Source organism: Mixophyes fleayi, chromosome 12 (assembly GCF_038048845.1).
Source record: "Mixophyes fleayi isolate aMixFle1 chromosome 12, aMixFle1.hap1, whole genome shotgun sequence".
NCBI classification, from domain to species: domain Eukaryota; kingdom Metazoa; phylum Chordata; class Amphibia; order Anura; family Limnodynastidae; genus Mixophyes; species Mixophyes fleayi.
Window position 1 is genome coordinate 75,944,119 of NC_134413.1, and position 27,957 is coordinate 75,972,075.

The 27,957-nt window shown below is 38.2% G+C and overlaps 2 protein-coding genes across 2 annotated transcripts; both read right to left on the bottom strand.

The window, feature by feature from the left end:
- Positions 1-6,292: 6,292 nt before the first annotated feature.
- Positions 6,293-14,281, bottom strand: LOC142108380 (angiopoietin-related protein 5-like). The gene is made up of 6 exons (XM_075192004.1): positions 14,264-14,281; positions 8,520-8,544; positions 8,249-8,340; positions 7,575-7,695; positions 6,724-6,910; positions 6,293-6,593 (listed from the first exon to the last, which is right to left on the bottom strand). The coding sequence occupies exons 1-6, from the start codon at positions 14,279-14,281 to the stop codon at positions 6,293-6,295; spliced, it is 744 nt and encodes a 247-aa protein (XP_075048105.1).
- Positions 14,082-27,796, bottom strand: LOC142109300 (angiopoietin-related protein 5-like). Its single transcript, XM_075193430.1, has 9 exons — positions 27,480-27,796; positions 26,413-26,488; positions 23,342-23,366; positions 22,652-22,743; positions 21,905-21,929; positions 20,932-21,023; positions 16,886-17,006; positions 15,576-15,761; positions 14,082-15,413 (listed from the first exon to the last, which is right to left on the bottom strand). The coding sequence occupies exons 2-9, from the start codon at positions 26,476-26,478 to the stop codon at positions 15,112-15,114; spliced, it is 909 nt and encodes a 302-aa protein (XP_075049531.1). The 5' UTR covers positions 26,479-26,488; positions 27,480-27,796; the 3' UTR covers positions 14,082-15,111.
- Positions 27,797-27,957: the final 161 nt, after the last annotated feature.

The following is a 27,957-nucleotide window of genomic DNA, read 5'->3' on the forward strand; positions in this document are numbered from 1 at the left end:
CAGATATGACTTTTGACAGCCAGAAATATTAATGCACAATTAGGGAGGACACCCCAAAAACACTGAGGTGTGCTACAAATTATTTAGTAGATACTGCTGACAGATATGACTTTTGACAGCCAGAAATATTAATGCACAATTAGGGAGGACACCCCAAAAACACTGAGGAGTGCTAAAAATTATTGAGTAGATACTGCTGACAGATATGACTTTTGACAGCCAGAAATATTAATGCACAATTAGGGAGGACACCCCAAAAACACTGAGGTGTGCTACAAATTATTTAGTAGATACTGCTGACAGATATGACTTTTGACAGCCAGAAATATTAATGCACAATTAGGGAGGACACCCCAAAAACACTGAGGAGTGCTAAAAATTATTGAGTAGATACTGCTGACAGATATGACTTTTGACAGCCAGAAATATTAATGCACAATTAGGGAGGACACCCCAAAAACACTGAGGAGTGCTAAAAATTATTGAGTAGATACTGCTGACAGATATGACTTTTGACAGCCAGAAATATTAATGCACAATTAGGGAGGACACCCCAAAAACACTGAGGAGTGCTAAAAATTATTGAGTAGATACTGCTGACAGATATGACTTTTGACAGTCAGAAATATTAATGCACAATTAGGGAGGACACCCCAAAAACACTGAGGAGTGCTAAAAATTATTGAGTAGATACTGCTGACAGATATGACTTTTGACAGCCAGAAATATTAATGCACAATTAGGGAGGACACCCCAAAAACACTGAGGAGTGCTAAAAATTATTGAGTAGATACTGCTGACAGATATGACTTTTGACAGCCAGAAATATTAATGCACAATTAGGGAGGACACCCCAAAAACACTGAGGAGTGCTAAAAATTATTGAGTAGATACTGCTGACAGATATGACTTTTGACAGCCAGAAATATTAATGCACAATTAGGGAGGACACCCCAAAAACACTGAGGAGTGCTAAAAATTATTGAGTAGATACTGCTGACAGATATGACTTTTGACAGCCAGAAATATTAATGCACAATTAGGGAGGACACCCCAAAAACACTGAGGTGTGCTACAAATTATTTAGTAGATACTGCTGACAGATATGACTTTTGACAGCCAGAAATATTAATACACAATTAGGGAGGACACCCCAAAAACACTGAGGAGTGCTAAAAATTATTGAGTAGATACTGCTGACAGATATGACTTTTGACAGCCAGAAATATTAATGCACAATTAGGGAGGACACCCCAAAAACACTGAGGTGTGCTACAAATTATTTAGTAGATACTGCTGACAGATATGACTTTTGACAGCCAGAAATATTAATGCACAATTAGGGAGGACACCCCAAAAACACTGAGGAGTGCTAAAAATTATTGAGTAGATACTGCTGACAGATATGACTTTTGACAGCCAGAAATATTAATGCACAATTAGGGAGGACACCCCAAAAACACTGAGGAGTGCTAAAAATTATTGAGTAGATACTGCTGACAGATATGACTTTTGACAGCCAGAAATATTAATGCACAATTAGGGAGGACACCCCAAAAACACTGAGGAGTGCTAAAAATTATTGAGTAGATACTGCTGACAGATATGACTTTTGACAGCCAGAAATATTAATGCACAATTAGGGAGGACACCCCAAAAACACTGAGGTGTGCTACAAATTATTTAGTAGATACTGCTGACAGATATGACTTTTGACAGCCAGAAATATTAATGCACAATTATGGGGGACACCCCAAAAGCGCTGGGGAGTGCCAAATATGAAGAAAAAATAATAAACCTCTATCCTCCTCTCTGCACTAGCGATTTTGGTTAGAGCAATTGCAAGAACAATATGGTATTCTCTGTCCCTGCTCTAATTAGCCTATGACTACACCCTGCTCTCTCCCTCTGTCAAATGGCGATGGATTGCTGTGGAGGCGTGTATTTATAAAGTTGAAGTATCGCGAGAACCGAGTCCCGAGATCCGACGACGTCACAATGACGTTCGGCCTCGATTTGGATTCGGAATGGGCGGGAGAGTACCGAGCTGCTCAGCTCGGTACTCGGATACCCAAAGTTCGGGTGGGTTCGGTTCTCGGAGAACCGGACCCGCCCATCTCTACATTAAACTGTACTTATGTTTAGATATTCACACTTCTGAAAGGTGTAGGAACCTACACGCGTTTCTGAATGCTAAAAATAATTCTTTCCTATGAACAGGAGGTACTTTTTCACACCATACCAGGAAATGAAAGGGCGATGCTATGAAAGTACACCTCTTTATAGATTCTGCAAAAAAAAAATGGAACATGTGAGAACACATAGTTTGATTCAGAATAATTAATTCATTAATTAGGTTTAATTGGTTGTACTTGGGGTGCTCTCAATAAACTCAGTGCTGTTAGTATCTGATGGTATGTAGAATATCTGCTGAAGTTAAAATCACCTGTTCAAATATATTCTAAAAACATGGTGCACATGGACCTGTATAGTATGCTGAACACAGGGCCGTAACTAGGGCTGTGCGATAGGGGCGACCGCCCAGGGCGCAACGCTGAAGGGGGGCACAATTTAGGAATATTTTAGGTTAATTTGGTTAAAATTGAGGGCTAGGGGGGCGGCATTTGTCTTTCTCGCCCAGGGCACTAGAATTCTAAGTTACGGCTCTGGCTGAACATGCTGGGAATCAGATCCCTCAGGGTAAGACTGGTCCACCTGTGTAAGTGGACACTGGGTAGAACCATGGATGGGCAAACCAAACGTGCCCAGGAGGACAGATATGGCCTATCAAGACGCAGGACAAAACCTGTTGTTTGCTTTTAAGTGATGCTGACTCTTCTAAAGTTGAGAACTGGCAACACACGTATACAGAAGACTTAAAAGTAGAGATGCTCAGGCTCGGTTCTCCAAGAACCAAGCCCACCTGAACTTTGCAGATCCAAGTAACGAGTCAAGCCGGCTCGGTAGTTACGCGCATCCTTGGAGCTGAAAGTGAGGCAAAACGTCATTGTTGCGTCATGGGATCTCGCAAGTTTTGGATTCTATAAGTACCGTTCTCCACGGCGATCCAAAGACACCGAAGGGGTAGCACGTTTCTTGGCAGTCTCTAGTGCAGTTGGGCAGCGTCATATCTAAACAGAAAGAGGAGGGGGTGGCAGTTTTCTTAAAAGTCTCCAGTGACATTCTACTGAGTTATAACTCTAACACAAACAGGAGAGGTCCATTGCTCCATTGCTAATTGTCATTGCTGAAATAGAAATAATAGGGCTTGCAGTGTTCTTTAAAATCTGCAGTCACATTGTACTGTGTCATATAGCTCACACACAAACAGGAGAGGTCCATTACTAATTGTCACTGCTGAAATAGAAATAATAGGGCTATCAGTAGTCTTCAAGATCTGCAGTCACATAGTACTGTGCTATAGCTCACCCAAAAATAGGAGAGGTGACAGTGTTTAGAACTGAAACAGAAATTCAAATATTAGGGCTGGTAGTGTTATTAAAAGTCTCCAGCAACATTTTACTGTGCCATAGTTCACCCAGAAACAGAAGAGGTGGCAGAATTCAGTGCTGAAACAGAAATTGTAATAATAGGGCTGTCAGTGTTTTTAAAAGTCCCCAGTGACATTCTATTGTGCCATAGATCATACAAAAACAGGAGGGGTGGCATTGTTCTTGTTATTCTCCAGTCTCAGTCATGATGATACTAATCCTTTTACCAAATGTCAAAATGTTGTGCTGACTCATCTGCATCACCACTGGGTATCTTGGGAAAGCTTCGCTTTTTCCTAGAAGCAGTTGCCAGAGAAACTGAAGGAGGAGACGTCGTTGTGTCATGTACCACTTGAGATGTCAGCTTGCTGACTAGGAGCTCATTGCATCTCTTGAGATCTGGGTCAGTTGGAAAGAAAGAGAAGACATAGCTCTTAAACCTAGGATCAAGCACAGTTGCCAAAATGTAGTGATCTGATTTCAAGATGCTGATAACTCTTGGATCCTGGCGAAGCGAATAAAGTACTTCATCTACAAGTCCAACATAGTTAGCGGAATTGCTTTGTTTCATTTCCTCCTTCAATTTCTCTAGCTGTTTTTCAAAAAGTCTAATAAGGGGAAACACTTGACTCAAGCCAACAGTGACTGCACTTTCTTCACAGGTGACTACTTAGAGTGGTTTCAGCACCTTCCACAACACGGAAAGTATTCTCCACTGCGCTGGACTAAACTACTCAAATTTGATTCTTTTTGCAGCAGCAGCAATCTCCTACATGCAGAATGCTGAAAATGTCACAAATTATTTCTGGACACAGACAGCATCTCCTGCATATCACTGTCATTTTTTAAAAAGCTCTGTACCACCAAGTTGATTGTGTGAACAAAACAGGGAATGTTATGGAATTGTCCCGACTGTAAAGCTCTCAAAATATTGGTGGCGTTATAACAAATTACATATCATCAGGAGAGTCCAAGCATGATAAGCCATGTTGCAATGACATCCTTTAGTTTTTCAAACAGGTTGTCAGCGATATGCCTCTTAGTGTAGCCAGTGATACACAGAGTAGCCTGCCTCGGAATAATCTGGTGTTGTTGGCTACATACTGCTGCTGTTCCTGCTGTTGAAGGCAATTCACCAATCCAATGGGCTGTCACAGTCATATAATCTTTAGTTTGCCCAGTTTCGACTCAACGGCGTCCCCTCCTTCAGTTTCTCAGGCTACTTCTGCTAGGAAAAAACTAAGCTTTTCTAAGAGACCTAAGGATAATTCAGCAAAACATTTTGACATTTGGTCTGGTCTAAAAGAATTGCCCAAAAATCATGGCAGCTCAGTCGTATAATGAACTACAAGTTCAACGAGGGAGGCCTTTACTGGCTTGTAGATCAAAGTACAGAGACTTCTGCAATGGTGGATTCCAGCGGGGATTAATTAGTATTGAGTGATGATGATGTACACACTGATGAGGGTGAGGATGATGACAATGTAGATTGCAGGTGCTGGTATCTAGCTCACAGAAGGAAGCTAGCTGATGCTGAAATGCTTAATAATATTTGGGTAAAATTTGCCAATTTTATATTTTTCTACAGTAAAGTTTCACCTTTATAAAATGTGTTTGTTTTTTTTTTTCTTTAAAAAGGTAAAAGCTTTTTTTTTACATTTTTGTTTTTGACATTTATGTTACAGAGACTTCTGTAATGGTGGTTTCCTGCGGGGTTGAATTAATATTGTGTTAGGATGAAGGTTGCTTTCAATCATCCTTTCAATTGGTTCTCTCTCATACGTGTGAACATATACTTTGTTTTTCACTGGGTTCACCATCTCCAACCCACTGAGGCACCTAGGATTGGTCTTGGTCTGATAAATGCAGGCATCCCGGGAGGGTCAGCGCTCGTCGCCATGTGTTAGCTGTAGAATTACCACAGTTATCCAAGTAACAGGTGGAGCGATCTAAGGAACCATAACTGATTTAATGACCCATTCTCAGTTTCACTGTACCATGTGCTCTGGGTGAGGGCGATCTCCTCGTCTTCATCTTCCAAAGCTTAGTCTGCAGGGGCCGGTAACTCACCCATTTGTTTTCTCAGGTCTCTTAGCTGTTATTTAAACTGGACATATTTATCATCCTGCCTCAGGGCCTCCTTTGTACTTTTCTTCGGAAACTCAGTGTAACTCTCGTGTACGAGCTCTATTAAATCCGGGATCTCATCCGGTGGGTCACATTTTAACTTAAGTATGGTCTCATCAATTGCGTCTATATATTGGTTTAAATCTCTGTTCAATGCAGCATATTCCAACATGACAGATTCCATGCTGCCCACATGTTTCATGTCACATTCTGTCTGAAGCAGATCTAATGCCACTCCAGTTGTAGTATCAATTCCTGTGTCTACATAAGTTTGGCAGTTCTTGAGGGATGAGAGGGAGGTATCCAGAGAGGGGAAGGAGATTAAAGATGCAGCACGAGCAGAAATGGTTTAATAATGTAGAGTTCATTGACAGCACTGTTAAACTTAAGGCAGCTAAGCTATTGGTAGCTTATTTTGTGGGTGCCCAAGCAAACCAAGCACTTGAGCCACAAAAGTGGCACTGCTTGTCGCTGGAGTGCTTGCTACTGTATGTCCTTTTCAACACAAATTACAGTTGTATATATGTATGTAGTAAAAAAAACTTTAATAAAAATAGATTATACAAAACAATAACAAGACTTAAAGAAAAATCTATACACAGTTACTATAAAGTATACAAATTATACATGTATTACTGAATATATAGAAATAATTATCGGAATACATTTTCCAACTAATGGTGGATTAAAAACATTTTGCTGAATTTCAAGGACTCGTTGGGCCTCCATGTTGGCCAAGACACAGAAGATGCCCAATACATAACATTTGGTGGACTGTGCCATTCACCATTCAGATTCGCTGATCCGCAGGCGTTAAACCACCAGCCGGCATCCTTAATTTCACTGCAGCTCTCGAACCTCATGTCACCGACAGGACACATCGGATGACAGTTGTCATGAGGGCTGTCCCAAGTGGTGAAGAAGCTGCCGTGCTGATTGGACCCTTTAATTTCCATGTCTCCAGGGAAGGCATCAAGATGAATGTACCATTATATTTTTTCACAAAGCCTAATTTTATGTAGTGATTGTCCCCCTGTCCTGTATCTTTACCCTTCCCACATATTGTTATACCACCCAGGATAATTAGTTACACTCTGACCACTTACCTGCTGTGCCGGAGTAGTTTTGTGCCGAAAGCCGGTAGAAACAATTCCCATCGCCAACACTGAAGGGATTGTACTCTGCGTAAGCTTCTTTACCGGCAAAGTCTCCGATGCTGATTCGCAGTTTACAGGGTCTGTGTTTCTGATGCATCAAACGATAAATGTATTTGAGTCCCAGCCAGTGTTCACCTGTAACAACAAACAAATAAATCATTTAATCAGACGCTATTGTGTGCAGCTGGACGCATTTGTGCCCTATTGTAAGCATGAAAACGTGTCCAGATTCACAACACTGACCATATGTGCCATGTTTATATCAGGAGTAACAGTAGAAATCGTAGAGAAAGTGATGACAAAGATGTGACTTCACAGTGTCAGTAGTATATGCAAAATTTGCAGTACCCTATTTGTGCACAATATAACACTGCAATTAAGTCATTAGAAGCAATGATAGAGTTAACCTCATCAGTTCGTTATCAGGTCGTCTGGTTGCACAATCCCTCCAGCGCTCGCAACAAATATACCTCCAGACAGGTGATTTGCGTCTACAAGAGCAGGTATGTATACTGTTCTACACGGGATTGTGAAGAAAAGGTGTTGCCCATAGCAACCAATCAGATGTTTGCTTTTATTTTCTGAGCTTTGTTTAAAAAACTGACAGACTCAGATTGGTCTCTTATCTACAATTTTCCCATAGAAAAATGTTTATGAATGTCACTCTAAATAAAGGGAGCTGCACATGTAATGCTCTGTACTCCTACTATTACACAGAGCCATCATAATTTGTTTTATGTATAAGATGTTACATTCAAAGCAATAATTTCATCTAGAGGTGACGTTCTACGCTGCTTACCTCCAAGACCTCCAAAGCCATTTTCATAGTCAGCCCACATTTGCTGGAAGGTCAGCTCGTCCTCTCCAGTGTGCTTCTGTATAAGAGTACAACCTCCAGCTGCTGTCATTTCACAGAACACCTGCAGGGGGCAGCAGAGATTTCTCTTTATTTTATTTAATTCCTTGTAATGATTTGAAGCAGCTCTTCATATTTTAAGAGTGAAGTCCTGATATTATCTTTACAGATCTATATATTACACACATGCCTTAAATATATGTAAAATATTCTGTACAATATACTCTTATATAATAAGTTGTGATGCCATCACTTGCAAGTGTGGAGTTGTGATATCTGGACATACGCTAGTGAGTAATTTGTGATGCTGGAAGATGATGTCAGACACACATAGATGACCAACAAGTGTTCCTCTTAGGTTACTGTGAGGACCACTACCAAACTATTTAAGGAGGTGGTAAATACCTGGGGCAGTGTGGGAACATACAGTCAAAGATTTGTAAATGTAATTCAAATTCTGGAGACAATCCTTATAAAGAAAACCCTAATTGCTTTCCAGATAAGTGATCCTATAACTACCTACATATATGTATGTGTCTGTGTATAGATTCATTTTTAACAAATTAATGTAACAATCACAGTCAGGTTTCCTATATATATGTTGTTGGTTTTCTCACCTGAAAAGAGGAGTCAGCGCCCTCTGGTTTTATTGTGTAGATTCCACTGGTTGAAGTTTTGTTTCTGGCCCAGATGTCTGAGCAGTCGCTTCCTACAGAACAAGGTAAGAGTATTTATCCTAACTGTGAATTTATTGCAGATGAGTACAGGGTCATAGCTGTGTCTATCATTACTGAAAGTAGTGGAATATTATATATAATACAGGTGCTTTTAAGTGATTTGTCATTATATATATATATATATATATATATATATATATTTATATCTTACCTTGAGCCTCCTGTATATTTGCAGCCTGTGGATAGAAAAACAAGTAAAACATATTTAGTTACATGACTCTCATATCTATCTATCTATCTATCTATCTGTCTACATAATATTGTTAAATATTGATGTCAACTACATTTATTTAAAATTTATTTTGCTAGTTGGTAGATTTTATTTTACAAAATTATATATTTAATAAATAAAAAATAAAATAAATAAAATGTAGGCTCTCTTTGGGGTTGGTCCATGTAGATTTCACTGAACAGAAAATACAAATAATTATCCTGAAAATGGAAAATGTGAAATAAGGGTGATTGTAATGTGTCCATATAATGTAAAATAAACCATGCCCTGTATTTTCATCACATAGGAAATAAACTAGAAAGCATTGTACTTACCTGTGATGAAATTTGCTGGCAATACATACATAGCAATAACAGACATCTGTATAGGTTGATGTTAGTCATTTTAATACCTAAAAATAAATATTAATATTAATGACATATGTTTATATTTTTATTTAATGTATTATAGTTATATTTTATTTTCTACACTGTCACATGTAAAATATATTTCAAAATAATTTTATATTTAAGTAATAATTAGGCTATACTTTTTCCACCATCCTATATACATGTATTTCAAAACATGAACATGCATTTAAAAGTTGTTATATTAATTCCCATTTAACACTGACTTACAATATATTCTGCATTAAAAATATACATTTTTATTTTAAATTCTCTTCAACTTACATTCTGTTTTTAAGCATATTTTAGTGAAATAATCTCTTGCCAACCATAGTAATTTTTACAGCGAAAGATAGAGAAATTAAGAGAGACCAATGAGAAAACACAATAAAAATTACTTACTTTGTAACTTCAAAACCCTGAACAGCTTCACTTCAGTACAATATACAACCTTCCCATACTAGCCCATTATATAGCTCCACATTTGTAGGTGGAGATTAAAACCAGCCAATCAGATAATAGTATGCCTCAGGCATGCCTCATTCACAAACCGATTATTTTATCATTTACAATATTAACATAAGAATGTATGCTATCACTGTATGTGACCTTTTTTTAAACAATAAATTCATTTCCCTTGTTAAATAAATATTTACCAATATTTCTTAAAAAAATATAGTCTACAACTATATCAGTGTACTTTTTTATTTTTTTTATTAGTCTAGAAACATAATTACAATTAAAAAATATATATTAATTATACAATTCTATCTGACAGTTGTGCAGTACCATAATGTGGCATAAGTTTCCAAAAATAATCTTATTAACTAATATTATGGAATATTAGGTGTCACAAATCGGGATCTTAGCCGCACTTACCTCCTCCGCCGCTGTCATATCACGGCTACCTGGGTCCCTTCTAGTCATCTGCAGCATTCCCGTTCTCCACACCTCCGTTTGTAAACAAACACATACTGTTTGTCCTGCTGCATGGGCGCGGCCATCTTGGATGCAGTCAGGTGATCATTCCAAACCAACCAGATTCAGAAGCTGTGATCACATGAACTGATCAGCCAATAGTTGTTTGAGACATCCTATTTAAACCTGCTGCTGTGATCTGTTCATTGCCAGAACAACATACTTCTCTCCAGAGGATAGTTCTTGGCTCCTGGTTCCAGTGTTCCTGTCTGCATAACTAAAGTGCAGTGCTCCTGTCAGCATTTCCAGACTGCTCATTCCCCTGCTATATTTTACATTCAGCAAGAACATGAGCAGAAAGATCATCCAGCCTGCTAGTTTCTGTTTCAGTCCTGCTCCAGCTAGGCCCAAGGGTCCCGAATCGGATCAAGAAATTCAGACGACCGTGACATTAGGGTTTTAATAAGCCTACCAATAAAGGCGAGAGAACTTCCAAACAAATGCATGTTTTACATAAATAATTATAGAGTTATAAGAGTTACTTGTAAATTATTGTTCAAAATCTCAATATCAATTTAAAAAAATGCAAGTAAAATGAAAATGCTGCATAAATCAAGACTAAAAATAAACATATAGACTAAAGATATAAAACAACAGATAGCAATAATGTACAACAAAAAAATCAAACAAAAATACATTTGGGTTGTTATATGTTAGCATTGAAATATAAAGTATATTTTGAATGATCGTTTATTTTATCATATATTAATATTATACATAGTACTTTATTAGAAATTACATAATTTATAACTCATTACTTCATAATTTTGGTAAGCACATGAATGTCACACAAATTTACATATGGATAAAGTTTAAATAGTTGAGTAATTTTAGATGCAACAATGAGGTGATTAGTAATAGTGAGAATAATGTAACTAAATAGGTATTAATTATTTTTACAATGTGGATGTCATTAATGACCATACATTTCAAACATTGTAGGTCAGTCTGTGCACAATAATGCAATAATTTTGCCCAAATTTACATTTGTGAGAATGTGTAAAATGTGATCTGTTATTGCACTCTTTTTGTGTAGTTATGTGTGATCTTTGTGGTGACTAAGAACTGTGATTTTTGCCACATGTATACGCTGTGCTTGTAAGGAATTTGGCTAGGTGATTTTCAAAGATCGCACCCCGGTACACGGTCCTCACAAATAGATGGAATATTTAACATAAATATGATCAAATGTTATTTTAAATCTAACGCAAATTACATATTGTGACCGAGACGATAGTTGGAATATATATAAATACTTAGTTGTCAGCATAGGGAAACACTTCCAAGGACATATTTATACATTGACAAAAAGACAGTATTTAAGGAATACACTGAAAGGCTGTAAGTTGACATGTATCATGTTGTGCTCTCAAATAAAGGAATAAAGCACAATGTAAATACAAAAGTAGAAATACGAGTATGTGCCATAGTCCACATCGGTCTCTGTAATCCCCACTTGTTACAGACACTGATGTGGGATATTGCACATACTCGTTCTTCTACTGTTGTATGCCTATTGTTGCTTTTGTTATTTCGTACACCACCAACAATGGGAAAAATCTGAGAGCCTGATGTGTACAATGAGAACTCAGATCTACTGTAAATTAAATGGCATTTCTAATAACGTTGTGGTATTACCACAAATTCTGTAACCCTCAGCACATCCATATACTGGACTATATTTAATAAGGTGTCAAATGTGGGAAATTGTTGCAGACTGTGAAACAATAGAGCACCGTGATGGCCCACATTCAGTTTTATGTAATGACAGTAAAAATAAAATTGTCACACTTAGTAAAATAGTATTTGATATATTAAAATATAATAAGCACCAAGCACAGTTCCAAGGTTTATTCACTGAAAAATCCTAACTCCCACTGTCAAGGTCCCTCTCCAACTCTGAAGTTTGTGACAACTATTTTTTGCTAAGTTTTACAAAATGCATTAGTAATGTATCAATAAATATTTCTAACCATTAAAACATTTTTTAGATTAAAGTTACGATAAAAAATGACAACTTTTCAAGTGAACAACACTCTCATCCCAATAATTTTATCATATATATAATATAAATATATAAATATAAAACTTATTATTATTCAACAGAGGTGTAAATACAAAAACTAATATCTACATTTTTTGGACAATTTTCCGTACTCTTTGAATATTTATGTGTATTCCTGCATTTCAAAATCCTGTTTCACAAAAGCCATTATGAAGGAAGAGGTATCGACTTCTCTGTAGAATATTCCACATACTCGTATTTCAACTATCTGAGTATTGGGCTGGTTTGCATGGAAATAAAGTAGCCTCCAGCAGATTTGTGTTTACCACTTTCTCCGGGGATTTACATGAGATGAAGAGATGGCAAATGTAAAAAAATCTGGTCCCAAGGGAAGATCAAACAAGAAGCATACTTAAAAAGTCAATATACTTCTTTTTATAGAACATTTTCTTTGATTTTAAAAATGTATAATTTGCCTATTGCATTATTTATTGTTTTTACACTGACCCCCCCAAATATTTACATAATTTAGATTACAGTACATAATAGCTGAGGTTGAGCTAAATATTTCATTATAAATATAATAAACATCAGTTTCAAAATTCTGCCTTTGAAAACTCTTTTAAAAATAGTGTATTAGTAGAGAAAGTCTGTAAAAAACTCAAAAAGAGCAACAAATGAAACAAAAGAATACTATAAAAATGTTAAATACTCATAAACAGGTACAGAAAAGGCCATCACCAGGTCCCCTTCTCTACCTGGCCCTGTGGTGGCCAGAAAATTAAATCCACCACTGTCCATAAAACAATTTTCTTAAATATTGTTTTGCTTGAACCGTCAATAACAAATATTTAGATGTTCAGTTGCTGAAAATCAAACTATTGGTCAATTGTTATTGGTCAATTCCTCCCACAAACTGATTAATTGCAAAATTTGTTTGTCTTCAAAAAGATCAGTGAATAGCTTACTGGTGAAGAACTCATTTTCATAATTTTTTTTTACTCCAAGGTAGTTACCGTAATATCCTCTGCTCCATCTATGATCGTCACATTTAATTTATGTTATATTTGTTTCTACAGAAATTTAGATGGATTGTTCGAATGATCTACAACAGTTTAATCTACCAGTATGTTTTTGGAGTGTGGGAGGAAACCCACAGGGAGAACATACAAACTCCACACAGATAAGGTCACGGTCGGGAATCGAACTTATGACCCCACTGCAGTGAGGCAGAATTGCTAACCACTGAGCCACCGTGCTGCACTTCAGCAGTTTGTCATCTCTTTGGCTTTTATATAACTACACTTTGGCTACAACATGTTTTATTAACTACTTTGTACTTACTGTGATTCTCAGGATTTAATAAACGGAGGAACATTTGAAGTTTTTATACAGTGTGAGGTTTTGTGACTTTAGTATGTTCTTCCCTTAGCTGCATAGATTTCCTCCACCTGCTACAGTCTCCACAAATGGTTCAAAAACACTGGTAGGTAACTGATTTTCAACCAAATTAGACTTAATGTATGTATGCATTACAAATTAGATTGTAAGCTCTGTTGGTGTAGTAGGCACTCACCTTTTTTTTTCTGATTGATCAGCTCTGTGTACTGTTGTGCTAAGACATAACTGCTCAGCAAGAGTATAATAACATCTCACATCAGCAGTAACCATTGGGCATTTTACCTTTCAAATTCTCGTAAATGTAATTTTTTGTAAATTTGGGCATAATAATTGTATTATTGTGCAAAGACAATTTTTCCCCAGCATCCTAAGTGTGGATTTGATAAAAAAAAACCAACAACAACAATAATCGAAAAGTGATAGTTTTAATGTCAAAGGGAATGTTTGTTTATTTCTTTATGTCTCGTATGCTTGATCAATAAACTATTTGGGTAAATCTGAACAACATAAACATAGACAACAAACACAAAACCACAAGACAAAGCTAGTGAAGATAACATATAAAGACTTCATTTATTTTATTTTTAACATATTGCACTTTGAAAACTGAGAATTAACTACAGATGACTTATAAATTAGGTCTTTTAGAAAAAAAGTACTGAGTCAAAAAGAATAACATAGGATAAAATAAACCGTCATTCAGAAAAGATAGAAAATGGAAACTATTTTCCAAATAAATTGTATTCTTCAGAGCTAATATATAATAATGCAATTATATTTATTTTTTATTTACTATATAGCTATATTGTTTTATTTTATTATTTTTAGACTTGTGTTGCATTTTGCTGTCACTTATATTTTTTAAAATTGTAGCTTTTGTTTAAGCTGCTCACCTTCACTTCCAGTGTCATCCCATTATCTAACACCACACTAAAGGGTGGGGACTAAAACCAGGCAATCAAATAATTGGATGCCTCATTCACAAACCACTATTCTCATAGTTCATAACATTAACATAATGATCTGTTATCCCTGTATGTGATCTTTTCTTTAATAATAAAACCTCTCTCTCCCCTTGCTAAATAAATCATAAACCAATATTTTAAGAAAATATACAGTATACAATTATATAAATGTTCTGTTTTATTTTTTGTATTAGTCTTAACAATAATTACAATTAAAAATAAAATGCTAATTATACACTTCTGTCTGACAGTTAAACAGTACCATAGTTTTCAAAAATAATGTTGTTAATTTATATAAGGGAGTATCGGAGTTTTAATAAGCCTACCAATAAAACTGGGGGAAATTAACAAACAATTGCACATTTTCCATAAATAGTGTGATGTAAATAATAGTGTAATAAGAGTTATTTCTAATGTAGTTCAAAATTTCCATTAATAAAATCACATTCAACCATTTAAAAAATGCAACTGACAGCAAAATGCAACATAAACCAAAACTAAAAAATATTGAAAAGTAGTAAATAATGTATAACAAAAAAGATGATAAAATATATTTGTGTGGATATGTGTTAGCTCTGATAATATTATTTTATTTAAACATCATTTCCATTTTCTGTCTTTAGTGTAGGCCAGTTTGTTTTATCCTACTTTATATTTTTTTACTCTTTTTCTAACTCATTGTAGCTTATCCTCATTTTAAAAAGTTACCAAAAAGTATACCAATTATAGATATTCCATTATATACGTAGATATATTTATACAAGGACATTTTCCCACTAATGGTGAATCAAATACATTTTGCTGAATTTTAGGGACTCGAAGCGATTCCATGTTGGCCAAGACACTGAAGATTTCCTAAGCACATGGTTTGGGGCTCTGTGCCATGCACCATTCAAATTTGCCGATCCGCAGGCGTTGAACCACCAGCCGGCACTCTGAATGAAACTGCAGCTAATGAACCTCATGTCACCAATAGGACAGCTCGGATGACAGTTGTCGTTAGGACGGTCCTCAGTGCTGAAAAAGCTGCCGTGCTGATTGGTACTTTTAATTTGAATATATCCACGGAAGCCATCTCCTGCAAAGAGGAATATAACATTACTTTTTTTTTTTTTTTAAAACAAAAAAACCCTAATTTGTTGTAGTTAGGCAAATTTTTGTCCTGTCCAGTATCTTTAGCCTTTCCACATATTGTAACGTTGTATCCCCTCATAGGAATAGTCACACTCTGGCCACTTACCTGCTGTGCCGGAGTAGTTTCCTGCTGAGAGCCGGTAGAAGTTATTCCCATCGCCAACACTGAAGGGATTGTACTCTGCGTATGGTTCTTTACCCGCAAAGTCTCCGATGCTGATTCGCAGCTTACAGGGTCTGTTCTTCTGATGTGTCAGACGATAAATGTATTTGAGTCCCAACCAGTGTTCCCCTTCAGCAACAAATAAATCATTAATTTAATCAGACTCTACGTAGTAAATGTATGAAAACTGTTCGACAGATAATTATGAAGAAATGGGGGTGTTCTCCATAGAGATGACTTAGATGATTGCTGTCATCTGAGCTGTTAGAAAAGGACAGAATCTGATTACTTGATGGACAACGCCTCCTTATCTACAGTTACCTGTAGGACAAGGTTCATTTTTGTCAATCATGTCTATAAATTCGTCCTTTTCTTAGGCTGGGTCCACACTACAGGTTTTTCCACCTGATAATCGCGCCAATCATGCGACAAACGACTGTTAGGTCCAATATCGCATTAGTGTGTACGCTCCCACAAAGCACATCGTAACGTTTCATTTGTTTTCATAAACAGACTAAAAATCTCTATAAACGATGGAACGATGCCCTGCCAATCCTGCAGTGTGCATACATTCATGATCGGCAACACAGGCAGATCTCCATAAAGTTTACAGAGTCCCAATCTTTTCAGCAGATAGTTTTGACACATGAAGAGCACAGATCTGAAGGTAAATGGTGTAAAACGTGTATAGTGCGTACACATGAATAGGCTGCTGATCGGGACTTTCAGACTTTGGTAAAAAACATTAAAGATATCACATTGGGAGACATTTTCTGCAGTGTGTACCCAGCCGTACCCAAGATGCTAATAAATCTCTCTCATCATCTCCAGCCTTGACTACTGCAACCTCCTCCTATATGGCACTCTACTCACACATCTAGCCCTGCTTCAATCGATCTTCTGTGCCCCAGCGAGACTGATCTACCTCTGATTGCTGCACCACTTTGCAAATCCCTAAACTGGCTCTTCGTGTCCTCCAGAATCCAATTCAAATTATTCATCTTTATCGACAAACCTCTCATCAACACCCTACATACATCTCAAAATACTCATCCTCTTACCCTCTTAGGTCTACCAGTGTCCTGAGCCTCACCCCTCACCTCACCTTTGGTGACCATCGCTCACTCCGCCTAAAAGTCTTCTCCCGTTCTGTGCCTCTACCTCTACACTATATCAGTCTTGATTTGTTGAATGGATATTTTCTTACAGTCAAAGCAAAAATGCATATATAGGTCACATTATAAGCTGCTTACCTCCAAGCCTTCCAAACCCATTTTCATAGTTATCCCACGTTTCATCAAAGGACAGCCCGTCCTCTCCATTGTGTTTCTGCATAAGAGTCCAACCTCTAGTCGCTGTCATTTCACAGAACACCTGCAGGGGGCGCACAGATTTTTCTTATATTTTACAGTAGGGAGTACAATCATGGGTGTAGGAACCTGGGGGGCAGACGGGGCAGGTGCCCCCCCATGATTTCTGCTGGGTGGGCAAACACTGTTTTTTGCCCTCCACCCCCATGATGTACTACACAAAAGCCTTCATGCTACTTTCTGAAGTCATGGTATCTGTTCTAAACTTGTGAAACTTTTATAAATGATAGATTATCTTAGTATAACTACAAAATGCTCTTTAATATAGATGCCTTAGTATAGATTTAATACATATTGATTGATGTGTTTATTTAAAAAACTCTAAGGGCTATATTTACTAAGCTGCGGGTTTGAAAAAGTGGGGATGTTGCCTATAGCAACCAATCAGATTGTAGCTGTCATTTTGTAGAAGGTACTAAATAAATGAAAGCTAGAATCTGATTGGTTGCCATAGGCAACATCCCCACTTTTTCAAACCCGCAGCTTAGTAAATCTAGCCCTAAGTGTTCTGTCCATAAACATTTACTAAATAACCTGTATTGATGATGAACAACTATTCACTTTACTTTTACTCTGAATTTCGTGTGGTGCGTCCAGTAACAAACATGAGATATAAAAAATGTAATTTATAGCACATCCCATAACCAATGAGGCAGTGACTATTTATTTAAAAATACTCCCAATCAAATGAGATTAGGCTGTCAACGAAATTCGAATTAAAAAAAAAAAGTTAATGGCTATGAAAAATGTACATTTTTAAGATGAACAATTTAAATTATCTATCTTTCTTACATCTATTGAACTAAATGGTAGTTAATATTAATAATAATATTTATTTAAGAATGTATAAATACATTTTTGTCCAACCCCTGTAACACTGACAAAAATTAACAAAGGATTGGGATATCTACAGTCACTGTTACAATGGTAGTAAAACGAGATACCACATGCAAAAAAAATCTATATATCTATATAATCTACAAACCCTATAGTAGTCCATGGCTTTTTGCCCCCCATGAAAATTTTCGTTCTTACGCTTCTGAATACAATACAGAGAGTACGTGTGTATGTGTGTTTGTGAGTGTATGTATGTATGTATGTATGTATGTATGTATGTATGTGTGTGTGTGTGTGCATGTGTATGTGTGTGTGTTTGTGAGTGTATGTATGTATGTATATATGTATGTATGTGTGTGCATGTGTATGTGTGTGTGTGTGTGTATACTTGCATTCATATGCTTGTAGGCACATTGACCTGTTTACACACCAACACTGTGCAGACCTGAGTCGTAGTGGGGATAAAACTTGAGGTCCCCTCAAAGCTTCTCAAGCCTAATCAATGCAGGGGACCTTGCTGATATGCTCAGCATAAAAATCTGGCATGTCCCCGCTAGTCACATGTGTCAGAACAAAAGTGTGCATGTGTCCAATGTAGAGGGCAGAAAGTGTGTGAGCATCCCACCGCTAGAGGCCAGTACACCGTCCAAATGTATAGCAGGAGCAGAAAAAGGAAATGACTGCATCCTTAAACACCAAGCGAGTAAGGACACATTTGAATCCGTCTGCTGCTGAAGGTAAAGCAGGACAGTGAATCCCGACAGAGCCCACCGGTAGCTCCGACTATAGCCCAGAGAGCAGTGGAGATGGGGCAGCATGGTGGCTAAGTGGTTAGCACTTCTGCCTCACAGCGCTGGGGTCATGAGTTCAATTCCCGACCATGGCCTTATCTGTGTGGAGTTTGTATGTTCTCCCCGTGTTTTCGTGGGTTTCCTCTGGGTGCTCCGGTTTCCTCCCACACTCCAAAAAAAACTCTGCTGTGCTGGTGGGCGAACTTTATCGAACTTTATGCACATAGTAGACGCTGTGAAGCTGGTTGCTGGCACAGAGGAGACAGGTACATTTAAGACGCCTTCGCTGGCATTCAAGGTCGGGCACGGCCTGCAAAAGATAGCGAGCATTGTGGAGTGCTGAGCCATGATGGAGGGCTGCACTGCTGCGGTTGAAAATGCACAAAATTTCCGTAAGCTATATGAGGTGAGATGCAATGAGTTGATCTCATCAGATGCCTTGAAAACTCTTAAGGCATCCAAGTGGAACATGCCTCAGCTCTTACCTTTCACAGAAGATGTGAAAAAGATGCACTTGTACTTCGATGTGAAGCAGCAAGCTTACCAAAGTGGTCTATACATCAAACCTATGGTTAACCACAGGGCAGTACTTGCAAAAATTACCCTGCACAGGTGATCATGATCAATTGAAGAAGGGAAGGGGAAGTTTCAAAAATGTTGCTAATTACCTACTTCTCAAGAAATACTGCGGATCTCCACGAAGATGTGTCCCTAGCGCTTCCCGAGGTTGAGAGGAAGCTCTGCCGGCACTTCACTCGCATTGAAATCTGAGGAAAATGAGGGAGAAAAGTCCCAATTCTGCCGACACCAGCCATGTAAGCTGCAATGGAACTTCTCGCAGAAAAGCGTGACAAATGTGGAGTGGATAGCCAAAATGTCTAGATGTTTGCCAGACCAGCTGCCTTGTCAAACTTTAGAGGCTCCGATTGCATACGAATGTTTGCCCGAGAGTGTGGGGCCAAGCATCCCCACACGCTGTCTTCCACGAAGCTGTGAAAGCACATTGCCACTCTCTCGAAGGTCTTCAACCTAAACGACACAGAACTGGATCAGTTGGCAGACTTCCTTGGGCACAACATCAGGGCGCATCGGCAGTATTACCGCCTCCCAGACGGTACCCTCCAACTCGCCAAGATCAGCAAACTGTTAATGGCAATCGAGAGTGAAAGACTGGCCGAATTCCAAGGCAAGAATTTGGATGAGAAGCACATTGATCCGGACGGTAAGCGGAAAATCTTTTGTCTGATGTATGCTTTTGACTTTTACCTCGGTCATTTACATATGTTTCCTTTCAGAACCGGTCCAGCTACAGAGCGACATGCTGGATGATGAGCAATCCACCGTGACAGAGGGACAAGTGGCCAAGCGTTTAGTCAACACTTCCACATCAGAAGAGAGGCGTTGTATGGACCTGGCAACATAGGACCAGCGCCCAGCCAAGGCTTCCACAGGTAGGTGTAGCACACAGTTTTGCTAGGCAGAAGAACTTTGCCTTCTCTGTATTTTGCGGAGCCATAATGGACCACTCTATTTTCTTTCAGGTTGCAAAGAAGTGCGGAGGAAATCCTGAGATAGAGAGGAGGTCCAGGCTGTGGAGAAACACCTGATGAGGTTTATACAGACAAGCCGGGTGCTCGGAAAGTGAGACTGAGTGGCGTGCCTCATGGCTGAGCCATCCATACTGAAAGATCGGAACCAGTCGGGGGTGAAATTCTACATAAAGAACCGCGTAAAAACTTTAAAGAGGGATCAAACTTGTTGAAATGATGCGCAGTCGTTGAACAGGGCAGTAGCCTCCATGGCTAAGTGTCGGTGTAAGTGGGCATGTGGGTGTCCTTGGCCAGGATACACAAAACTTTCCCTCCCATTGTTATTATTTATTCATTTATGTATGTGGGAATGTGGATGTCCTCAGACAGTCAAGATACATGACACTTTCCCCATCTTGTAGTCCGTGTCAGTACTTTATCCAAGTCAAAGTATAAATCTCATGTGGTAACTCTGGTGACAAACAGTTCCTACACAAACCCCTATGATTGTTCTGTCGACAGGGCATTAGGAAAGGGGTGTCCCTATACGCCATGTTCCAGACATGGGTCCTCATGTTGCAATGAATACAAGTATGTGTGTGCTTGCGAGTGTGTGTGTATATATATGTGTGTGTGTGTGTGTGTGTGTGTATATGTGTATGTGTGTATGTGTGTGTGTGCGTGTATATAGATGATTTCTAACCAATTAATGTAACAATCCGCCTGTAAATCAGAGTCCAGATTCACATAAAAGTTTTGCTGATTTTCTAACCTGAAAAGAGGAGTTAGATCCCTCTGGTTTTATTGTGTAGATACCACTGGTTGAAGCATTGTTTCCTTCCCAGATGTCTGAACAGTCATATCCTACAGAACAAGGATAGAGTATTTATAGTATTGATAGATAGATAGATCGACATATAGAAATAGATAGATAGATAGATGTAAGATAGATAGATAGATAGATGTAAGATAGATAGATAGATAGATAGATAGATAGATATGAGATACATAGAAAGATCGATATGAGATAGATAGATAGATAGATAGATAGATGTAAGATAGATAGATAGATATGAGATACATAGAAAGATCGATATGAGATAGATAGATAGATAGATATGAGATAGATAGATATGAGATATATCGATAGATATGAGATAGATAGATAGATAGATAGATAGATAGATAAATATGAGATAGATAGATAGATAGATAAATAGATAGATAGATAGATGGATAGACAGATAGATAAATTTATAGATAGATTTAAAAGATCTCCAGAACAGTTCATAGAACAAAATTACATGTTGTTTCATTTAAAAGGTAAATGTTTGCACAGTGGTTAGCATTGTTGCCTCTTAGCGCTTGGATTTGATTCCAGCCAGTGCCCTGTATGTATAGAGTTTGTATGTGCTGCTCAAGTTTTTGTGAGTTTCCTCCCTGGGCTCTTTTTTTTTCCCCCATACTCCAAAGACATACTGGTGGGTTACTTGGCATCTGACAAAATTGACCCCTGTGTGTGTGTAGAAGGGAATATAGATTGTAAGCTCCACTGGGGCAGGGACTGATGTGAATGATTAAATATTCTTTATCAAGAGCTGCATAATATGTATCCACTTCAAAGAAAGAACTGGTAATAAATAATAAAATAAATAAAGCCCATAGTATATGGCGCTATATAAATAACTGGTGATGATGATGATGATGATGATGATGAAGAAGATATATATACATATATATCTTACCTTGTGCCTGTTTTATTCCTTCAGCCTGTCAACAGGAAGACAACATAGATTATTTTAGTTATTTATCTCTCTCTCTCAGGTCTATCTAGCTATCTCATTTCTATCCATCTCATATCTATCTATCTATCTATCCCATATCTATCTATCCCATATCTATCTATCCCATATCTATCTATCTATCTATCTATCTATCTATCTATCTATCTATCTATCTATCTATCTATCTATCCCATATCTATCTATCCCATATCTATCTATCCCATATCTATCTATCTATCTATCTCATATCTATCTATGTATCTATCTAATATCTATCTCATATCTATCTATCTATATATCTATCTATCTATCTCATATCTATCTATCTATCTATCTATCTATCTCATATTTATCTTTCTATCTATCTATCTATCCCATAATTATCTATCTATCTACCTATCTAATAACTATCTCATATTTATCTGTCTAATATCTATCTCATATCTATCTATCTATCTAATATATAGCTCATATCTATCTATCTAATATATATCTCATATCTATCTATCTATCAAATATCCATCTATCTATCTATATCTATCTATCTCATATCTATCGGTTTATCAACTTCATATCTATCTATCTATGTGCGTTTGTGTGTGTGTGTGTGTGTGTGTATGTGTATAGATTATTTCTAAGCAATTAATGTAACAATCCGTCTGTAAATAAAAGTCCACATTCACATAAAAGTTTTGCTTATCTTCTCACCGGAAAAGAGGAGTTAGATCCCTCTGGTTTTATTGTGTAGATTCCACAGGTTGAAGTTTTGTTTCCTTCCACGATGTCTGAACAGTCACTTCCTACAGAACAAGGACAGAAAAAAAGAACATTTATAGTATTGATAGATAAATCGATAGATTGATAGATGTGAAATAGATCGATAGATATGAGATAGATAGATAGATATGAGATAGATAGATAGATATGAGATAGATAGAGAGATAGATAAATTGATAGATAGATAGATTTAAAAGATCTCCAGAACAGTTCATAGAACAAAATTACATCTTGTTTCATTTAAAAGGTAAATGTTTGCACAGTGGTTAGCATTGTTGCCTCTTAGAACTTGGGTTTGATTCCAACCAGTGCCCTGTATGTATAGAGTTTGTATGTTTTCCCCATGTTTTTGTGGGTTTCCTCCCTGAGCTCTGTTTTTCCCCCATACTCCAAAGACGTACTGGTGGGTTACTTGGCTTCTGACAAAATCAACCCCTGTGTGTGTGTAGTAGGGAGTATAGATTGTAAGCTCCACTGGGGCAGGGACTGACGCCAATGATTAAATATTCTGTATATAGAGCTGCATAACATGTATCCACTTCAAAGAAAGAACTGGTAATAAATAATAAAATTAATAATGTATAATGTACATATATGAATATATATATATATATATCTTACCTTGTACCTGTTTTATTCCTTCAGCCTGTTAACAGAAAAACAGCATAGATTATTTTAGTTATTTATTTATATCTCTCTCTCAAGTCTATCTATCTATCTATCTAAAATCTATCTATCTTAGAACTATCTATCTATCTCATATCTATCTATCTATCTATCTCAGATCTATCTATCTATCTATCTCATATCTATCTATCTATCTATCTCAGATCTATCTATCTCAGATCTATCTATCTATCTCATATCTATCTATCTATCTCATATCTATCTATCTCAGATCTATCTATCTATCTATCTATCTCATATCTATCTATCTATCTATCTCAGATCTATCTATCTATCTCAGATCTATCTATCTATCTATCTCATATCTATCTATCTATCTATCTCAGATCTATCTATCTATCTCAGAACTATCTATCTATCTATCTATCTATCTATCTCATCCTGTTATCCAGCTGCGGCCGCCCAGAAGAGCATGAAGAAAGGACCGGAGTTTGCACAGGTAAGTAAGTTCGCTCCCATGCCAGCCTGTCATTTTTTTTACAGATCAATGAGCAGAGAAGAATGAGGGACATCATGGAAAATGAGGGATGAAAGAGGGAAATGGAGAGAGGCCTGAAGCATAAAAGAGGGATAAGGGGCCAAGGCAGCATGGCAGAGAGTGAGAAGGGGCCAAGGCAGCATGGCAGAGAGTGAGAAGGGGCCAAAGCAGCATGGCAGAGAGTGAGAAGGGGTCAAGGCAGCATGGCAGAGAGTGAGAAGGGGCCAAGGCAGCATGGCAGAGAGTGAGAAGGGGCCAAGGCAGCATGGCAGAGAGTGAGAAGGGACCAAAGCAACATGGCAAAGTGTGAAGGTGCAAAGGCAGCATGGCAGAAAGTGAAGGGGGGCCAAAGCAGCATGGTAGAGTGTGATGGGGGCCAAAGCAGGCTGGCACAATGTGATGAAGGGGTGCCAGGAGAAGGGGGGAGCAAAAGGAACATGGAGGGCGCAGTGTGATCATAAGGGGGCACAGCATGGTAATGAAGGGGCACAGTAATGTGTGTGTGATGGCACAGTGGGCTTGTGACAATGTAATGTGTGTGTGGTAAGTGGTGGCTAACTAATGGGTGCTATTTTGTTTGTGGGGTGAAGGTGGGGCAATTTAATTTTATAGTGGGGACTATTAATTTTAGATGGGGTGGTTTGGGCGCTATTAACTGAATGCGGGGCTGAGTTTGAGGAGCAAGAGGTCTATTTATTAAATGTGAATATGAATTATTTAATGACAGTGACGGTTGCGGGAAATAGGCATATTTATTATACATAAATGCAATTAGAAGGGGACGCAGTACCGGGCACATTAATATTTGTTTTTATATTTCATTTTTTTTTTTTAAATTACTGGTGATCAGCGCCTTTTTCCTTCATTCTCGGGGTTGCCCTTAGTCACAAGGGTGCGGTCCCGACTGTAAGCGGATCCAATTAGGAGGCAGGCAGACAGCTAACCCTGCTTAGTGTGGTCATGTGAGATTATCACATCTCACGTGACCACACTAAACAGTGACAGGACAGCTAACAGCCTCGGATTTGCTGTTAGCTGTCTGTCAGTAGACAGAAGTACCGGCTTCTGAAGAGAGGAGGAGCAGAAGACAGCCAGGTAAGTTCTGTCTAGAATATAAAGGAGGAGGATGTGATACAGGTGGTGACTGTGGAGGGGGGAAGATTACTGGTGTGGGGAGGGGGTTAATGAATCGGCAACAATGGGTTTGAAGAACTGCCTGGGGGGGAGGGGTTGGGTAGTGAGTTGCCTGCAATGGGTTAATGTTTTCGTGTGGGGGGGAGTTAATTAACTACCTGCAGTAGTTTTATGATGGGGGGAGGTGTAATGCATTGCCTGCAATGGGGTGATCAATTTGCCTGAGGGTGGGGGGTTGGGTAATGAGTTGCCTGCAATGGATTGATGATTTTGTTTGGCGGGGAAGTTAATTAACTACCTGCAGTAGATTGATGATTGGGGGGGTGTAATGAATTGCCTGCAGTGGGTTGAAGAGTTGTGTGGGGGGGGGGCAATGTATTGCCTGCAACGGGTTGATGAATTTACCTAGGCGAGGGGGTTGCTTACAACCGTTGATGAATTAGCTGGTGGGGGGGGGGTGTTAATGGATTGGCTATGGAGGGTTAATGGATTGGTTAAAGTGAAGTGATTAATTGGCTTGGGGGGTGGGTGAGCAAATAAGTGGTTGGGGGGGGTGATGATATGATTGGGGTGTCAAACTTTTTGGCGAGGGTTTTCAAAACTGGCTGGGGTAGGTGATGAAATAGCTTGTGGGGGACATGATCTCTGCATTGTGTGGCTGTGACGTGGATGCTCTCTGTAGTCTCAGCGGTCACTCACTAGAATGTTAAATACTAGACAGATGGAGCTGGTAGATGTTAGTATATGATTATAAAACATTTTTATATATTTTGTTGTCTATATGTGCCTGTACTAGGGGGTTATTTATTTGGTCATAATGGAGTGTTGTGTTTGTATCATTCAGGGTTTGTTAACATTTTGCATTATAATAAAAATTTTGCACATTTTCAATACAGGACTCCAAGTTTCCAGCCAACTAGGAACAACGCTCCAAGAACAAGCAAGAAAGAACATCAGGTAGTCTACGCTGCAAGATCAGGTAAGAGAGAACGGCGCAATTTGTATCTTACTTAATTGTGTTTTATGCATTAATTAATATTTTACATTTTTGTGTATGTGTGTGTGTGTGTATATATATATATATATATATATATATATATATATATGCAACCGGTGTATTAGCCTAGGGCTTAATCAGGCCCTGTGTGCGTGTGTTTGTGTGCGTGTGTTTGTGTGTGTGTGTGTGTGTGTGTATGTGTGTGCATGTTTGCATGTGTGTGTATGGGTGTGTGTGTGTGTGTGCGCAAGTATATACTTTATAGCATAACAATGTCCTTGTATATCACAGTCAGGGGTCTCATCTGAACAGAGGACTCAGCTCACGCTGCCCTCACTGTAAATATAAATACAAAATTAGAACATATGCTGTATTTGGGGTAAAGACTGTACTTACCTGTGGTGTAATCTGTTGGTAATACAGACTTAGTAATAACAGGCAGCGGTATAGGTGGGATGTCATTATTATGTATCTAAAAGAAAATGGTAATTACATATGTTTATAACAGTATTTATTATAGTTATATTTTATTCTCTGCATAGCTACATAGAAAATGTTTGGTTTTTTTTAACTCAAAATTGTATTGCATAATAAAGTATGAATGACATAAACATAGGACAACAAACATTTTGATTAAAATAATCACAGGGCAGAGTAGATATCCAATAATGTCACTCACAAAACAGTAAAATGTATTGCAATATAACAAGATAGTAATGGGTAAGGGACGAGAGGGAAAGGGAGTGGGCATTGGAGGGGGAGTAGGGTAGGCAAGGGGGGGGGGGGGGGGGGGAAATGGCCGTCTCTTGGGGAATACTAAGAAGAGCATGTTCACCTTCAGAAGGGAGCGCTATCAGGTCTGCATGGGAGTATTTTAAAGTAGTAAGGGGGTCGATATTATCTGGCATTGTGTAGGGGGAAGAGAAAATTGAGGGGATCCTAAGCATAAAGCCAGGGGGCCCATATTTGATGGAATTTGTCTTCTTTGTCTCGCAGTAGCGACGTGATTTTTTCCATGTTGGCAATGAACCATATATATGATCTAAGAGAAGAGATGCGGGGGGTCCGCCTGTTTCCAAAATTTAGCAATCAGGCATCTAGCGGTTGCCAGGACATGCGAAGCAAGTTTTGCAGAGTGGGTGTCTAGGTCTTGTATAGGATAACAGAGTAGGAAGGACCATAGAAAATGTTTTGATGTTTAATAATAAATTTGGCCAAACTTATGTGCATCGCCCCATATAATACAATGTTTTTAAAAGCATTAACACATAAAAGTTCTATAATTCATGCTCAGTTGACGTTAAACTTTCTTTACAATATTTCCTGCATTTCAAATATAAACTTCTATTTTAAACTCATAATTCATAAAACATAGTTTTAGAAAACAAAATTATTATACTGGTCATACTGGTATGTAGCACAGATACTGGTTATGTGCAGAAATAAGAGCAGAGATGACTTACCGTAATAGGCGGCAGTGTGTCCGATGACAGAAATCTTCTATATTTGAAAATTGTATCAGTTATTTTTGAAGTGCAAAAAAGATCAGTACTTGGATGTGGTTGGTGGGATCTGTGGCGGTTGTCTGGTGTTAATCACGTCGCTCCGCTGTTGGTTTGGTGGCTTAGCTGGGTACGACGTTGTTGGTGCTGTGCTGTGTTCTTCTGTGAGCAATAAATCCTCAGTCTGTGAGTTTCCCCCTTTGTAGTGTATGGATGAGGCGTGTCCTGCGTTGGCTCTTGGTTTGGTGTGTGAGTCAGTAACAGAAGACTTCTCTACATGGCTCCCTCACTTCGTATCTTCTGACATTCCCACCATCATCATGGGTGATTTCAACATCCCTATTACTAATCCACGTTCCAATGCTGCTTCAAAAATGCTCTGTCTAATGTCCTCACTTGACCTCTCCCAGTGGATTGAATCTGCTACTAATCAGGATGG